This window comes from Lycorma delicatula, chromosome 7 (assembly GCF_047948215.1).
Source record: "Lycorma delicatula isolate Av1 chromosome 7, ASM4794821v1, whole genome shotgun sequence".
Classification (NCBI taxonomy): domain Eukaryota; kingdom Metazoa; phylum Arthropoda; class Insecta; order Hemiptera; family Fulgoridae; genus Lycorma; species Lycorma delicatula.
Genome location: NC_134461.1, coordinates 74752743 through 74772580, shown reverse-complemented (window position 1 = coordinate 74772580; position 19838 = coordinate 74752743). Strand labels below are relative to the sequence as shown.

General features: G+C 28.8%; 1 protein-coding gene across 1 annotated transcript in view; it reads right to left on the bottom strand.

Moving 5' to 3' along the window:
• sev (receptor protein-tyrosine kinase sevenless) overlaps window positions 1-19321 on the bottom strand; it is a 216215-nt gene extending 196894 nt beyond the window's left edge. Inside the window, exon 1 of the mRNA XM_075371462.1 lies at window positions 18976-19321. Within this exon, the coding sequence (XP_075227577.1) occupies window positions 18976-19101 (126 nt within the window). The 5' untranslated portion in view covers window positions 19102-19321. The remainder of the gene's footprint in view (window positions 1-18975) is intronic.
• Between the last annotated feature and the right edge of the window lie 517 nt (window positions 19322-19838).

Below are 19838 nucleotides of genomic sequence, written 5' to 3'. Positions count from 1 at the left end.
TTATTTTAATTATCGAGCACAATCCAAAAAAAAAAAATAGAAATACATAGACAGAGAAAATTAAAATTTTAAAAGTAATTAGGATTTACAATTGTAATACAAATAACAATGCATATTAATGCCCTTATAATGGAAATAATTTTTAACAACCAAAAAATATGACTGACCCTTATGTCGAGCATGATTTTTAGTAATTAAAATTAAACGTATAAATTAAATATTCCTGTAAAAAAACTCTTCATCTATTTTTTTTATTTAGTTAAATTAGTAGTATCCATCTTTCATATTTTTATTAGCCCCCGGGACCACCGTTTGGTACTGCTGCAGAGAATGAGATGAAATGGAAATTTTTTGTTACGCATGAAAATGCCTGACTAGAATTCGAACCCTAACCTACCGGGTTGGTCTAGTGGTTAACGCGTCTTCCCAAATCAGCTGATTTGGAAGTCGAGAGTTACCGCGTTCAAGTCCTAGTAAAGCCAGTTATTTTTACACGGATTTGAATACTAGATCGTGGATACCGGTGTTCTTTGGTGGTTGGGTTTCAATTAACCACACATTTCAGGAATGGTCGAACTGAGAATGTACAAAACTGCACTTCATTTACACTCATACATATATCATCCTCATTCATCCTCTGAAGAATTATATCTAAAAGGTAGTTACCGGAGGCTAAACAGGAAAAAGAAAGAAAGAAAGGATTCGAACCCTGGATCTCCGGATTGAAGGCCGAGACGCTACCACTAATTACGCTACACAAATTAAGTATACCTATGTTAGGTGTCATATTCATACTAGATCGTGGATACCGTTGTTCTTTGTTGGTTGGGTTTCAATTAACCACACATCTCAGGAATGGTCGAACTGAAACTGTACAAGACTACACTTCATTAACACTCATACATATCATCCTCATTCATCCTCTGAAATAATATCTGAACGGTAATTCCCGGAAGCTAAACAGGAAAAAAGATAGCTGTCATATTTGTATAATGGTAGAAGCAATATGAAACTCCTGTTTATCTAGAAACTAGCTTGCCAAAAAGTGGGACAGCCATTTTCAAGAATAACAAGCATTTCAAAACAGGCTTACTACAAAAATTGAGGATTGAAGAGGTTTCCTTGCAATTTTTACGTTGAGATAAATACTCTATTGTATAACCAATAATCAAAGCACATTAAAATACAACTAATATTCAGCTCTTTAAGTGACATCTACAGTCTGCTCTTCATAAGAACTAGCTACTTAACGAACCCCCTTATTCTAAAAGAAGGTAAATCTAAGTGCCAATTTCTAACTTAAATGCTTTATATGTCATACTTAAAGAAAGTCTAGAATAGATTTATTAAAGAAAGAATTTAATGCAGTCAAAATCACTATTAAACATATATATACACAAGTTAAAAACCGTAAAAATATTTTTACTTTACATTTCGAATGTTGTAGGAAAATTAACAGATTTATTTTCATATATCGAACGTCTTAATTGAATTTTTTACATTAATCATAAAAATAACCCATATCCATTCACTTTTGAATGTAAACATGACAAACTACATTCACAAAAACAGACATAAAAAGGTTACTTACTACAAAAAAAAATATCGAACAAGTTTATCTTTTTAGCATATTACTATCTCTACGATAACCCACAACATAGGTCTATTATGAATATGCTAAAATGTGTAAATCAACGTAAAGAGTACACAAGCATCCGCAAAGCGCCTACATATGATTATTTACAAAACTCTTTAAATTATTTATGAAACTAGTTCGTTTGTTATTAATTCTTTTGTTTGCCGCCAGAGTAATTTGCTTCCATTTATTTTTATCCTGCATTAATGTAATTTATCCTTTTATATAGAAGTACTGTAACATTTTATTCTAATTAAACAAAATTACAGTATTTCCTATTTCCTGTTAAATTACAAGCAAAAAAAAAAAAAAAAACAAGGGAGGATTAATATTTCGTCATTAATGATTGCTATTATTCAACATATTGTTTAATCCTCATTATAGAGAACTGTTAAATGAAATACAATTTTAAAGTGACAAAATTGTTTTAATATAGCCTTAAAAATATTATTTAAATTAATATTCAATATTTTATTAAATAAAAGTATGTAGTAGAATACTCTCCCTTTTTAAGTTCATTTTATAAAATTATTTTATTTAAAACAAACGTTCCGACACTATTTTCATTGAAAGTTTAAATATACCCTAACATAATTCTAATACTTTATATTCGAAAAAATATTCTGAATCTATGAACTTAATGACTACATTTAAATGTTAAGCAATTGTTAATTTTCTAATTATAAAATCTACTTAAAACTAAATATTGCCTATTTCATTCAAATAAATATCAATTTGAACTGGAAACAATCTTTTTAACGTTTTTTATTTCTAAATGCTTTAAAAAAGCTCTTAACTAATTTAAGTGGATATAGCTAATCAGGATATAGATGAGCTAAATTTACCCTACTCCAAACTCGGAAAAAATAATAAACACATAACGTTAATTAATTTAAGTTTTCCTCTCATTAAATAGTTACAATATTTTATGATTAAGCGGGAAAAAGTAAGGAAAGGACAGACAAATGAGTTGATGAATTTATAGAAATAAAATAGATTCTTACTGGTGAATGATAATTGGTGAAGGGGGTTACAATTAGTGAAAACGTAAACCAATCAACGATCAGAAACAAAAAAACATATTCATAGGAAACATTACTAGATGTATTATTTATGAAGAACCAGTAATTATTCATTTTTCCATTTGGTATGGCCTACTTGTGGAAGACTGGATTCTCAATGCTGAAAAGTAGCTGTAAGTTTTCTTATAAATTACTGGAATTTTATTTTCTCTAATAATTATATCACAGTAAATTGCCGTATTTAAAAATGTATACGAAAAAAAACTACCTCATTTTAATATAAATATACAGTAAAAACATACTATATTCCATCCATAATTCTGTTGTTTTTTTTTTAATACTGATAAATAAGTAGAATATTCTTTCTACCTTATAAAATGGCTACTATAGATAAATCTGTTTTCACAAGGAAGATATATTCTGTTATCAATTTAAATTTACAACAATTGAGGTTGTCCTTGTTGAAACGACCTAACAATTTAATTATTTTATATCATATTAAAAAAATTTGTAAAGCCAATTTATTTTATCTAAATATATATATATATATATATATATATATATATATATATATATATATTAGATTGACGTATATATATTTTAATTAAAAGATAAAACATTTTTAAATGTACAAAGTAATACGGTGCGTACATAAAACCAGTTAACTTATTGGATTTATTTATTTAAAAAAATACAGTTTATCAAAAATTTAATACTACAAATAAATACAATAGCGTAAATTATGGACACACACACACACACACACACACAGAGTGAGTGAGAGAGAGAGAGAGTGCGAGAGGGGGGAGAGTTTATTTTGAACATTAACGATATTAAATAATTATATTACATTCAAATTTAAGATTAATTTAATTAATTATTAATTACAATGTTTTATGCAAAAATAAATTAAAAAAACTTGCGCAGTTCTGCGCAAGAAGACTGACTTCTCGTTAATTTAATTTTAATATTTTTTAATTTGGTTTAAAATTGCTAACAATAGATACACAGATACGTCAGCGTTCCAACTTGTAGCATCATAACGAACCATCTTTCCAATTTGCCCCGCTTAAATATTTTCTACCTTAAATTAAGTGCAACTCAAGAACGACTCAACCAATCTTCATCAAATATTCACATGCCCAAATTCAAATACGCTACTAAGGCATTTATAAATTTTAATGAAATTGTTGAGTAGTTTTGGAGATTTTCGAGCTACAAAATTTTATGCATTGGCCTATAAATATATAAGAAAACCGCACTTTAAAATAGTATTTCTGTACTCAGTAGTCAATAGTATTTCTGTACTCCTCATAATGTAAAGAAAAGTCATTTCACTCTCCCCCCACTCACATACCATGCGACCGAAAGTTAATACGTACTTTCATCAAAAAGCCGCCATAAGGTGAGGATCATTAATTTTCTTTTGATACTATTTGATTTTATACATCAAGTAATCTTTAATAAATCAAGAAAGCAGAATAAATTTATATAATTAAAATATATGTTTTTATGACAAACTTCATTGGAAGAGATATTTTGTTAAAATGTATAGAACATTAATCTGTTATGCATATATATAAAAACGTCACTAAGGGAACTAGGACTAAATTTCGGTATTGCGATGAACATTTTTGGTGGTATGTTTTGTTTATTGCCTCGAAATACGAGACATTCACGGAATTTGCACACAATAAGTAGAACTATACGCGCAGTTCGCGCTTCCGTAGCTCGATTAGCTAGTTCAGAGGGATACGAAGTAGGGCATTCAAGATGTCCGAACGAGACCTACAGCGAAAGCAAAAGCTGAGTTAAATAAATCACCGATGCAAATGTCTACCGAGGCATTTACACTAGGCATTTTACTAGTTATATTAGCCGGGAAAAGCTGGAATCAAAGTTGTTTCCAACAGTTCCAGTACTTCCAGTTCTTTCCTGGCATTGAATATTCATTCTTATAATGGAAAAATAATGAAAAATGAAAAATTACCTATATTTTTTTTGGTAGGAGTAATTTATGGTGAAGTATTATTGGAAAATTATCATTTTATGTTTAAACAAACCAAAAACATATTAAAAATTCAAAAAATCAGTATTTGTTTCTTCTCCCCCACCTCTAAAATCACGTTCCAATGTCCTGGGCTTAATATAAAGTGGGGTTGTTTGTAAAAATGTTAGAAAAATGACCCCAAAAAAATATCCACCCCACCCCTACAAATTATGGCCGCAAACTGTTGCCAATAAATTTTCCCATACACATGAGTTTCTGTGCCAAATTTCATCAAAATCATTTTATCCAGTCAAAAGTTATTAAGCTTCAAACACATATACATATGTACGAATGAAATTTCCCCCCTCGTTTTTTCTGGGCTACCTAGGTCATGAAACGTAGAGAAATGAAAAAAAAATCATACCCTATTTTTTTCGCTGATTACCATATTTTCCTTCTCGCAGCATAGCTCTACAGTTACCGTGCCAGAAAAAAAAAATCTACTATCATATCAAGATCAGTACTTTGAAGAAGATCGGTGAATTTGCGGTTACTGTCCAACCGCATAGTACACTTAATTCATCTAGAGGAGTTGTTGTTTGCCGTGATCTTCTTAACTGTACTGAAGAAGAAATAGTGCAGGAAATGTCTAGTCAGGGAGTGACACATTGTCGGAGACTTTCTATGAGACGAAATGGTGAGATTCTTCCTTCGGCCTCTCATGTTTTGACATTCAATAGGCCAAGTCTTCCTGAAAAGGTACGAGCTGGCATCCATCGGCTTGATGTACGGGCATTTATTCCGCAGCCGATGAGATGTTTTAGATGTCAACGTTTCGGACACACTGCAGCTAGATGTGAAGCGCAGGAAATTTGTATATGCGGAATGAAGATACATGAGGGTGATCCATGTAAAGAGCCTCCAGTCTGCATTAATTGTAAAGGGCAGCATAACTGTCGATCCAGGAACTGCCCAGTATACAAATCAGAAACAGCCATTCAGGAGGTTAAAACGCTTCAAAAAGTCAGCTACCCTGAAGCGAAGAAGATTGTAAACCTACGTACACCTAGACCATCGACTACATACGCAGAAGCAGCTGCTGCTCCCCCCACACCTAAAATCAACGTGGAGCAGTTGCTTAATACGATGGCACCAAGTCTCGCGACAATGATAGAAAGAATCATTGATTCCAAGATCGAGTCGACTCATCAGATACAACAAAGTAAACATGAGAAGGCTCATTCCCGGACTGACGTCGCCGACAGAAGACCCGTACCAGCGCCAGTACCGGCAAAATCTTCGATTATAACTCCAGCAATAGACGTAATGAAGAAAAATCTTGATTTATCCGACAAAGATCTAAAGATCACCCCGACGACGAGTCATATAGCTAAGGATACTGTGACAAGAGTACAGGAAAAATCTGCGTCAACCAAAATGGAGGTGCAAGTAACTATCGAAAAAGCACCAGACACAGACGATATTAAAACCGTACCTACAGAGGCCCCAAAAGCTCAGAGAACAACTGTGGCGAGAGCATCTGTATCAGCCGGCCCAAGCACAGCCTTAGACATTGAATCAAGTTCATCAGCCGCCGAAAGTGCATCGGTTGCAAGTTTAGACTCAATTGCAACGATGCTCACAGCACCATTGAAGCTTTCATCACCTGATGTAAGCCGGCGAAAATCATTGGCGTCAGAAAGAGAAGACGATGCCATGTCCGAAGCCTCAGACACTCTGTCGTCGGAAGTTGAGGCCGTTCGCAGAATGGAAAAACGTAAGAAAGGATAGCCGAAAGGAAAGCCTAGGCGATAATTTGTTGGATTTTAAATTAGAAGATTGAAATTTTGATCACTTATTTTCTTCATGGAAATATGAATTAAAGAACCTTTTTTTTTTTTCTTTTTTTTGAAGTGGGATGGGGCTAATGACCAAAGTAGTCGATGCCCCTAAAAACCTCAAAAAAAAAAAAAAAAAAAAGATCAGTACTATAATAACATTTACGAAATATAAGTCTTATAAAATGTACTAGTTCTGCAGTAAGAGGACATATTTTCTACTTTTTTTTTTTTAGCATTAAGTTTATCGTTATTATTAATTATTTTTTAAATGAGATAAAATTGTTTTAAAAAATTAGTGAAGAAGTGATAATATTAATTAGAATAATGATTTGATGTCAATAACCGACACACACACACACACACACACACACAGAGAGAGAGAGAGAGAGAGAGAGAGAGAGAGAGAGATCTTTCTTCCATCATTTTGGTTGCCAATTGTTCTCGTATCATCTCTTTCTACGTGGAAGTCATTTTACATAAAAAAAAGGTCATTTATCATGTTCTCCTTCTTGTAAAAAATTATAATTTTGGCGCGTAAAATTGTTAATCAGTTGCATAAAAAAATAAATAAAAATAAAAACAAACAATGTCAACATATTACTCTTATCGCTATAGATAAACGCAACCCTTTTTAAGGAATAAGTAAACAATAGTATGCTGAAATACTTTTGTACATTTTTTAATATTACTTGTATGCTCGTAAATGACTGAATTTCTCACCATAAAACTAAAGATAAATTTATCTTAAACAAACCTGTATATTGCACATATAGTAAACCTGTTGCACTTCTGATATTACGGCTATTTGAGCAATAATGCAGTTTGATAAATACATACATATATATATATATATATATACACACACACACATACACATATATCTTTAAACTTCATTTTACTTTCCTGAAGTCATAGTTCTAAATAGGCTGCAAGGAGGAAAGTACGGTAACCAATCAAAATTGGAATTTGGGTTTTTTACATTTCTCGACGTTTCATAACCCAGGGACCCCAAAAAAACAAACAAAAAATGGAATTAATGTTCGTACGTACATAATATGTACGTGTTTTGGCATATTTGAAACTTAACTTTTAACTGTAAAACAAATTTTGACGAAATTTTGTACAAAATACATATACTTGTACAATTTATATATAATCATATAAATTATTATAATATATTATATAAATTTATATATATTATTTAATATATATAATTGTATATATATATATATATAAATATATAAGGCAATTTGTTGGTAAAATTTTGGGAACTATCACGAAATCACAACAAAAAAAATTTTAATTATAGATCCCGGACCAAAAATGGTGAAAAACTCTATTTTACTTATGTAGCTTTTATTGATGAGGTTGTCAGATTTAGAGAAAACTTTAAGCAAATTTATTACCACACCGATAAATGAATATTTATATAAAGCCTTTTAAAATTTATTCTCTACCTTTAAAAAATATATATTCGTATTCGGTTTCTTGTTTCTTACCTTCCTTTTAATTTGTATTATTAAAAAAACTGTTTTGCAGTTTCTTCATCATTTAAAGAGCTATTAAAATTGAAGTAGCTTCGGCATCTACATTATATTCCGGATCTTGCTTGACTTGACTCTCGTAGCCCGGAAAGTCGTGCAATACTTTTTGTAAAGAGTTCTTTATTTAATTACCCACTGATAATGTCCACTATTTTATTTAATACTATATTATTTTACTTTCATTTTAAATACTGTATTTATTTAATTAATCACTTTATTGATCAATAAAAAGTAATTAAATTAAAACGTAATAAAATATGATACATTCTGAAAAAGTTTAAAGAAAAGATTAACGGAAATTGTACTCTTTTGTCAAGATATTCTGTTTTTAGATGTCATTAAATATTCTTAAAAATATCTTATATGACAAGATTTTCGGATATAATAACAAAAAATATCCTTATCAGGGTTGAAAATTATTTTTACACCGGTAACTCTTCATTTAGAAAAATATAATAATAAAAATTTCAGTCTATTGATTGAAAAAATAAAAGTACAGAAATTTATAGAATTCAGATTTTTGGAAATGGATTCAGATTTTACTACTTAAAAAAGTTCCTTCTGATGATATATTACTTTTTTATAAATTTAAAAATAACAATTAGTAAATATTTTACTCTACGGAAGATAAAAGCTCCTTCAATTCCTTCTAATCCCTTATCCAATCCTCTGAAAACAATCAATGACCTAAACACATAAAGAATTACATAAAATTTAGTAATTTAAACTCGAATCTTCAGATATAAAACTAAGTGGAGAGGCTGACATATGTATTCAGAATTTTTTAACATCGGCCTTTCATCCGGAGGTCCTGGGTTCCCATCCCGGTCAGACGTGGCATTTTCTCACTCTTAAAAAATTGTCATTCATCTCATCCACTGAAGCAATATCTAACGGTGGTCCCGGAGGTTTAAAAATAACTGAATTATAATAATTTTTAAATCTGAAAATCTCAAAAGGTCGTAAACATAAAAATCTAGGAGAGGAAAGTTTTTGACTGAGATGATACTATTACACAACCACCCCATGTAGTAGGTGAAAATTTTAACTTATATTGCTAAACATCTCTTGTATTTAGGTAGGTTTGGAATACCGATGTACTGTACTGTTTTACGACAGTAAGACACTACTGCCGTACTGTAAAATGTACCGACTTAAAAAAGAACACAACGTAACCTATTTCACTCCTTTTCTATCCCCATTAAGCATGGTATGAAGTTACTTATTAACTTGAGAGTGACATATCTCATGTCAGGCCGCCTACAACCGTTTTAGTTGTTGCACCTGGCATCATTCAAAAATAACTTTTCTCTTTTATATATCACTTTTTACGTAGAAAAGCGTAAAAGTATTCTTTTTTTCTTTAATTAAAACGGTTCACTTTATTTAAATAATATATAAGCAGAAAGTACCCCAAAGTATTACCTGATTAAATAAAGTTACCGAATAAAAATCTCCGGTTTTATTTCTATATAGTACAGAGAACCGAGATGAAATATTAAAAATATATACAAAGATAAAAGAGATTAAAAATTACTTTTACATTACAATGTAGAGCCAAAAAAATAATGTTTATTTTAAGTGTGACGTTTTAAACATTGTGTCCACGGGAAAAGAAAACAAATACTTCAGTTCTATAATCGTAAATTATTGTAAAGTCATTAATCTAATTACGCACTCATGCAAATCAAATGCATTTATAATGCTAAGTGTTTACAAACAGAAGTTATCTGCTGTACGTTTACGGTTTACTGAAATACAATTATAACTAGAGAAAGAAATTAAAAATATATTTATGTGTTTTGCAAAAGAAATTTTATTAGGCATATCATAAAGTAATAATAATAATAGTAATAAAAATTATCATATTTTATATCATATTTTTATCTACTACGTTAATTTTTAAACTTCACCCTACAGATATTTCTGCTCTACTTACAAAAATTAACAAAAAAAATTATGGAATAATGTAGCTTATACTAAAACACTAATATTTTTTATTGTCGAAAAGATAAATCAGTAATCTAGTTTATACCAAATAAATGAATAATGGACCTCGTCTCTATATTATCAATATTAATATAAAAATTCCGATCACATGACACCACGAATAAATTTATAAAATTTTATTAGATCAGCAGGAATAAAGTTTATTGAAGTGAAATAAGAAATTAAACAAACACTAAATATATTCAAAAAATATTAATTGAAATGAAAAAATGGAACAGAAGTATTCACAAATTATTTCAGTAATAATCAGGTAGTCATACACATCATCGTCATTCTTCCTCTGAAGCAATACCTTACGATGGTTCTTGAGGCTGAACAGAAAAAGAGAGAGAGAGGTTGTCATACAATAATAAATTCAGAAGGAGAAACCAAGATCCAATAATAAAGGAAGAGAAACAAAGATTTTACTTTTATTTTCTCATTTCTCGATTAAAGGGAAAAGTAATCATGTAAAAAATGAAATATGGAGTTTTTTTGGTTAATCATTACGTTTTAGGGACTAACTAGTTCATCGAGACAAATAAAAACATAGCTATGTATGTATCTAAGTGCGTACGTATATGTGTCGCAATGATTTTACCTACATAATTATTTATAAATAAACCAAAAAATTTGTTTTCAAAAAATCAACACCCACTTCTTATTGAAATGTAGGTTTTTGTTTTTTTTATCTATCTCGCTACAGTTTAAATTTTTCAAATTTTTTTGAAAGTTTATACTATATATACAGAGCTATTAAGAAATATTTACATTTTTTTTTTTAATTTACCTGAAATAGAGAAATTTTTTTTGAAAATGTTTTTTTTCTTATCTAGCCTTTATTGAAGGGGTGTTAGATATAGAGAAAACTTTAAGGAAATATTTTAGAAAAAATGTTTCTTAAAATTTATTCACCACCTCGAAATAATATAAATTCTGTTATTTTTTTTTTATTTTTGTTTTTTAGCTCTAACTCTTTTAATTTTTATTATTAATTCTTTTTTTTTGTATTTTTCTCCGTCATTTAAAGGGTTATTAAAATTAAAATATGTTTGGGAACTTTACTACATTCCAGATCAAAAATGAGAACCAATTTTTTTTATTACTTTCGTAAAAGTTATACTTTACTTTTTTAATGTTTTTGAACAATTCTCTTTTAAATTAATTTTTTATTAGGAATCTTTTTTTATAAGAAGTTATTGCATGATTTTGCAATACGTTTTTAAATATATAAAAGGTATAAAGGAAATAATAAATAATTTGTTACGAATAACGGATACAAAATAAAAATTAAAAATAAATTACAGATGTTGCTTTATTAAAAACTAAAAATGGTAGAAAAAATTTTGAATTGCTTACCCTCATAACTAATGTGGAGAATATATCGAAAAATATTTTCATCCCGATAAAGCCTCACATTTAATAAAATATTTTAAAAAAAACTGAGTTCTATTGATTAAAATAATAAAATGCATTTCGTGCGGACATCCCGGGTTCGAATCCCGGTCAGGGATGGCATCTCTTCATACGCTACCAACTTTACCGAGCTAATGACCATAACGTTTCACTGGATAAACCGACTTTGATAAAATTTGGCACACACTCGTATATATGGAGCAATTTATTGGTAAAAATATGGGGTAATTATCTCCAGGGGTTGGGACGGATAGTTTCTTTATGGTTAATTTCAAAAATTAAAAAAAATAATACCTCATTCTTTATTAAGCTTAGTATATGCGTACATGCTTGACTTACCATTTTTTTTTTAAATTACCACCAATTTGCCCCTTCCCAAAAATAGAAAAAGCTTATTATTTATTGTATATTTTTAACCGATTTTTTTAAATGTCTTCCTAAACATAGTAATAATGCGCCAGCCTCCGTGGCGCGAGTGGTAGCGTCTCGGCTTATCATCCAGAAGTCCCGGGTTCGAATCCCGGTCAGGCATGGCATTTTCACACGCTACAAAAATTGTCATTCATCTCGTCCTCTGAAGTAAACACCTAACGGTGGTCCCGGAGAATAAAAAAAAACAACTGAGCAGTACTTAAGGTGGTTCCGAAGATACCACCCTTAAGTAAGGGAAATGACCCAAAAAACATACTTAAAGGATAATATTTGGGGAGGAGAGACGATAAAAATAAAAAAATTGAATTTTTAAACTTCCAAAGTATGAATAACCAATGCCAGGAAAGTATAAACAACGTTGTCAATTTTTTTTTTTTTTATTTAACCATCTATTCGTAACCTACCAGATGAAATTTTATAATCATAAATTAAGCAGTTTCTGAGATGGGAATGGTATTTTTATGCAGAAATACATATTTATACACAAAAAGTAACGAAAAAAACAGACTTTTTAGCCAGAATTTTAAAGCTGGTCTCCAAACAACAAGAAATACAATCTGATGATAACATTTTTCCCTATTATATAATGGCTTCAAAAACAACAGAATAAAATTAAAGTTTCAATAACATAACTTTTTAAAACTTAATTCATTCATTTAAAATAAGTTATACTTCGAATGAGTGAAGAATTATAATTTAAGAACAAAACAGAGTTATAAAAATGAAGGAGCTGACATTTTTTTAAATGAATTCAACTGAATTTATAATTTCCATTATTACAATAACTAAATTCATATCTAGGCGTCAACGGAAGCAAAAACTGAACTGGTGGTCCATGATTAGTCTTTATTAATATTACGTAGCACGTTATTCTCACTTTAATTTCAACTTATATGTAACTGTAACTCTTATGAATTTGAACTAGTTAATTTAATTATGTAAAAGTAAACAATAAATATGTTTATACAAATGATATATTCATGGAATAGTATATCAAAAAGAACAATAAAATTGGGTCCTGTATTGTACCAATTCTAATTGCTAAGAACTTCCGACATCTGGTTTAATTATGAGGGAGAATTTTTTTAAATTTTCAGTAAGTAAAAGTTATGTTATAAAAAAAAAAAATGTAATAAAACAGAAGAAACAATGCGGAGTAATATGCAAACAAATATATCAATATTTCTGATAAAATAAAATTATCTATAAATAAACTATTATGGGAACCTTATTATTATCACTTTCTAAAAAATAAGAAATCGAAGCATTTCACTACTCCAGTTGGAGGGTAACATATTACCCTCCTGTATTTGTTTGTAACTCAAAAAGTTTTAATGGTATTAGTATCAAATACCCGTGGTATTAGTCTCAATAATTACCCGAGTGAATATAAAAATTTGGTAAAAAAGAATGGCGGATGGTAGAAGCCATTCTGTTTAACCTAAAAAATTTAAATGGTTTATCACATAAAAACTTTTTAAAGACAGATTTAAAATATATGTACGTATGATAACGCTTTTGAATTACGAACAAAAGATATTTTTAAAAACTAAAACAAAAATACGTATTACTTTTTTTCTACGGCTGTATTATAATGTGTGAATTACGCGACTTGAACCTGTATCATAATGACCCCTAATTATTAAACAGCTTTTCATTATGATGTACAGGTGTTCAACCAATCAATCAATAACCTACTCTTTTCAACCACTGACCAATCAGAAGCGGATATTGCTTAATGTATCAGCTGTTTTTTTTAATTTTGATTTTAATGCAATTTTAGTAGTTAGCAAGCAGAGGCTAATTTGAAAGTACACCAATAGATAACTAAGTTTTTATATTGGTTCAAATCCTAGTAAAGACAGTTACTTTTATTAGGTCGTGGATACCGGTGTTCTTTGGTGGTTGGGTTTCAATTAACCACACATCTGAGGAATAGTCTATCTGAGACTGTACAAGACTACACTTCATTTACATTCATACACTTCCTCATTCATCCTCTTAAGTAATACCTTACGGTGGTTCCCCGGAGGCTAAACAGGCAAAACGAAAAAATTTTCTACATTATACTGTATATTTTTGTTAATTATGTCCAATTCTGTGGAAGAAATGTCTTTAACACCGATCGATATTAAAGAAAAGGCAGAACATATGACCGGTAACTTACTGCCAAAGAAATGTATTTTTATGCATTTTTAAAAAAAATAAAATAATATATTCCTTAAACAATATATTTTACCACTGATTTAAATCATTAATACCAATATTTTCTCAGCCGTAGAAAAGATACGGTATACAATTCTCTATAGTGGTCATTAATGCACTCTTGCAAAGTTTACGACACTCGCCAAGGCTCGTGTTGTAAATTACTTTGTACTCGTACATTAATAGCTATCACTGTAGGCTCGTTGCGTAATGTACTATTATTCAATACCTTTTATTGAACGATAAAAAAAATTGTTTAAATAAACTTTTTGTAAAGGAAGAAATATTTATTTATCCAACTATTTGGCTCTTTCAATGGTTATTCATCTTCATCATCATCATCATCAGAGCATTTTTGAAGCAATAAAATTTTTTCTTTAATTTTTTTCTAATTTTCTAATTTGATAAACGATTCTTTTGCTGGTAAATACTTTAATTGCTTTTAATATCTTTTTAAGTTTAATTAAAAAAAAAAAATTGTTAATTTACTTTAAACGTATTCCAATAATGATCAGCAATTACTGAAAGATCAAATTACTTGAATAAATAAAATTTTCAAAAATAATAAATGAAGTTATATAACAAACCATTTTTACCATATAACCATATAACAACCATATAACAAACCATATAACAAACCGTTTTTAACTAACAAACCAAATACAGTACGATCCTGGTATAACGCCATTTAAAATAAAGCGGATAAAAAGATTTCCTCCAAAAAAAGAACTGTCATCAGATTCAAAACAATATATCTATTTTTTAGTAAGTATTTAGAAACTCATTTTAAATAAGTATACGTATCTATTAATGAATAGAACAGAATAGATAAATATGCTAATATATTTTTCTTTGTAAAATTACACTTAGCTGCAACATATAAACAGGAAGACAAATATATAAAATAAAGATATCAAAAATGTTTGACTTAATCTTTTTCCTTATCTGCATTTCCTTTTTAAATTAAGTTTTCGTTCGACGCTTTAAATAAAATACTTATTTTATAATCTGATTTTATTTCATTAGAAATGTTTCACGCGTGATTCACGTTCGATAAAAATTACAGGATGCGATGCACCTACGTAATTAAAAACAACCTCATATTCAACAATCTTAAATTAAGATCTTACAAGTGTGGTTTTGTAAAATTTGTGAATCGTTTACATTTCTGCAACCGATCTTTTTGCGATTATCTTTTAAGGTTTTATCTTTTAAGTTTTTGTTTGGGTTAAATTAAATTAGTAAACGGAAATTACAGGATGCGATGCACCTACGTAATTAAAAACAACCTCATATTCAACCAATCTTAATTAAGATATTACAAGTGTGGTTTTGTAAAATTTGTGAATCGTCTACATTTCTGCAACCGATCTTTTTGCGTTTATCTTTTAAGTTTTTGTTTGGGTTAAATTAATTTAGTATGCGGTATAAGTGATATTATCGTACAAATTATAATTTTCACAACGTTTACTTGTGTTCTAATTGTTTCAATTACTGTGTATGCTACCGATACATGAGTTGCAACAAAACGACCGACTGCGACAAAGAAGAGTTAAAAATGTTTAAGAGCAGTAAAAAAAGTAACTCGTTTGAATCAAAGATGACATAATAAGTGAATTTCAAATTAAAACATTATTAAAAATTATAAAAGAGATGATCATTTGGAAAGAATGAAAGAAAATAGATTTCCTTTACGAATTTCAAAATGCCACTCACCCTGAAGGTAAAAGAGAAATTGAAAGACCTTGGAATAGATGGATAGATTGTATTTTTTTATGCTGGAACAGGACTTTTCATATCCTAATCCATCTTAATCTGATGACTATAAAATAACAGTACAATTAATAAAATACATTATGCAGAGAATTATTTGACAATTTAATTTAGCAAATGATTTCATGTCATATAAGATATTACATAGATATTGTATTTAAAAAAATAATAATATTCAAAATTCCTAGATAATTGTGAAATTTATCCGTTCAATCAAATTGAATTTGTAATGGAATTAAAAAATAGTTACATCAATTATTAAACTTAATTAATCAATTAGGAATCAGTGAAATTATTTTAAATATAAATTCACATAATCAAATTTTCTGAACCGATCGCGAAGTAAAATAACTACAAAATAAATAAATAATTTTAAATGGGGTCAATTAATTAACATTTCTATAATATTTATATTTATAACATAGTCCTTGACTTTTACAATAGTCATGTTATATCTTTATTGATGATTATGAAACTTAATAATTCTCTTTATAATAAAGGTACAAAAATAATGCCCCATATCTGCCGAATGTTTTTTGTTGATTCGTATAATTTCATTTCATTACTACTCTAAGATAGACATCTTTCTTAAAAATAAAAAAAATGACCAGTTAACTGTATATTTTTTTATTAGTTTCTCATCCAATTTAGGTGTACTTGGACAGGTGTACTTGGACAAAGAATTTTCAGGTTAACAGCCAATTTTCATATTATATTTTGGTCAGGAACGGTCATTTTTCAAATAAAATAAAATTAATACGGTAAGTTCGTCAGAAGGACGGATTTCCGGTTTTAGTTAACATTGCAAACGTACCCAAAAACCCAGTTTTTTGCCTCTAAATTCGGTTCCTGTGAACCGATTCGCTTGGTAATTAATAAGGCTCTATTCCCATTAAGTTTACATCATCGTACCAAATTTTTATCAAGATCGATTAAAAATTGCGCTCATTAGAAGGAAAAAGCTGAAAATGTAACCAAAAACCCCGTTTTTGGCTTTAACTCCGGTTCCTGTCTACTATTGATTTTCAAGCGAATCAGTAGACAGGAACTGGAGTTAAAGCCAAAAAAACGGGTTTAATGGTTTCATTTTCAGCTTTTTCCTTAAGCATAATATAAGACATAATGTTTCACACACACACACACACACACACACACACACACACACACGCGCGCGCGCGCACACACACACACACACACACACACACACACACATTGCAGAATCGTGTTCAGGAGACTTCAAAACGTAAAGAAAGTTGGGGTTCCCGTCGCCCCGACACACTATTAGGAAATTCGCTCGGGCGCAGTAGCGACTTCTACAAATTTATAAATCCGCTAAAAATAATACATTTATTGCATTAATGTTTTTAATTATTTATTTAAGATTTTTCTGTTAGGATATCAAAAAAAATATTTCCTGTGACATACAATTAAACATTTCTTTTAGTATATATTATCATTTATTTAAATATACCTATGATAGTATAAATATATTTTTGTACTCTTCACCAGTGCTGTATAGGCTTTGTATGAAACAGTTGATAAGCATCAAACTAGTCTTATCTCTTAAAATAATTTATTCTTAAGAAAATAAAGGAAATATAAAAAAAATTGCGCTCAGTAGAACGAAAAAACTGAAAATGTAACCTAAAACCCCGTTTTTTGGCTCTAATGCCGGTTCCTGCCAACCGATTCGCTTACAAATCAATTGGTTTCTATTTCCAATAATTTTCTATTGCCCTATAAAAATTTCAAAGTTTCATCAAAATCGGTTTAGATTTGCGTTCAATAGAGGGGGACGAAGAAATATTATACACACATACACATGTATATAAACATGACCAGGCACAATAGCGATTTCCAAATTGTTTGGAAATCCGCTAAAAAAAAATGATATGTTTAATTTGACAAGTTTAACTATAAGAACATAATTAAAAGTACCATTATTATGGTAGAGACGAAATATTACTTGAAAAAAAAATCTTTTAGAATAAAACATGCTGTAACTGCTACGGAGAGAACAGTACTCTAATGACCATTTAATAAATACACTATGTACTGTGGATTGCTGATCAGACAAGGCGCCGGCTAACCATTTTCTTGCGAAAGTAACTGTACGTCAGTGAAATGGCGCGAATTAACATTACATATACAAATATCACTCGACCAGGTTTTTTTCTTTTTTTTTAAATTAAAATAACCATTCCTGATTTAAATATTTATCTTTTAAAATGACCAATAACTGTAAAACTGTTCGTATAATAACGGTGATTAAACTAGAGTAATCAAAAAAAAAAAAAAAAAAACAGTAATAAAGGAATTAATAGGATATAATTTCACTGTTTTTTTTTCTGAATAAAACGGATTTAAATTCCAGTCATGAAAAAAAATATAATTCATTTTTTTATTTTTCTTCATATTTTCTGAAGATAACTTTAAAAGAAAATTGCGTAGATTAACAGAAAAGTAATAAGTAAAGTAAATAAGAATAAAACAAGACCAAATTATTAACTCTCAAATTCAACGATTGCAGTATAAATTAATTTATACTTAATTATAAAATCAATCTATAATAAATTCATAACAATTTAACAAAAATTAATAATAATTATGATTATCCTATAATCACTTAATATTATAAGTTACTGATTATTATATTTTAATAATTATTCTTGTATTCAAAATATTTTCATGCGAAACTTCAAGAAAACTGGTTAGACGGACTTCAAGTAAATCAAAATAATTATTAATAATATAAAAACTAAATGAATTATTATTAATCTATAAATAAATAATATTATTGATAATTTTTTAATAATTCTGTTAACATAATCCGCTTTTTGAATAAAAGGAACGGACCAAAATTTTACAATATTTAACCTACACAAAATACTTTTACAATACTTGATAAACTTAAATAAAATTGTTTTCACTAGTCGTCTATAATTAATTAATTATTGGTTAAGATGAAATTATAATTTCATTTGAGACAAAAGAAAACACAAAAAAGCATTGAACAGAACAAAATATTATTTTGAATTAAAAAAAAAATAATAAAAAATAATATAATAAAAACCATGTTTTAAAGCGTCAATATAATGCAATTTTAAAATTAATAAAAATAATTTACCTGAAGAGGACATCGTATTGTGCATTGCTCTTCTGGATGAAAATCCTGTAGAAGAGATTGCGGTGTTGAACAAGAACAAAGTTCAGCAAAAATAAAAAATATAAAAATTAAAAATAAAATTTTCATTTTTTTAAAAAATAAATTTCACTGATACATTCATATTGTAAAAAATAAAAAAATTCATAACTATACAAAAAATCCGTCGTAAATATAATTCAGGCACAATAAAAAGATAAATAAATAAAACTCTTGTTCGTTACGCCATTTAATTATTCGCAAACAGTACGGGTATATGTGTTATATATAAATAAAACACTACATAGAACGAATTATTAATGAAGTACATCCTTCACGCACGACATCCAAGCGGTTACTGAGCGCGCCAGATCTTTTCATAAATACTAACTCCCTGTTAGGTTGTTTATAGGCAACCACAGAAACATACGGCAGGCTGCTAATAGTAGTACACGGTATATAATATGTTGTTACTGTAAATAGTCATATGAACAAAACAAAAAAACAAAATTTATACGTAATATCACACAACTAGGTAAAAAAATTATTTAACATAAGAATATTACAACAGCTTATAAAAAAGTTATTTAAGTTTTTTTTATAGCAAAATTTAAGCTAAAATATTTCAATAAACAATTTAAAACATTCACATTAAAACATTTTTTTCAATAAAATGCCAGTTGATTTGTTTTGGTGGTTGTTCTGTAATAAGTTTATTCCAGATAGTTTAAATGGAAGAGTAAAAAAAAAGATACGTCATACACGCAGATTGAATTTGATCGAAGTTACTTACAGAGTTGTAGGTGTAGCAGAGAATATATGGAAATATATTGGGAAATATGGGAATG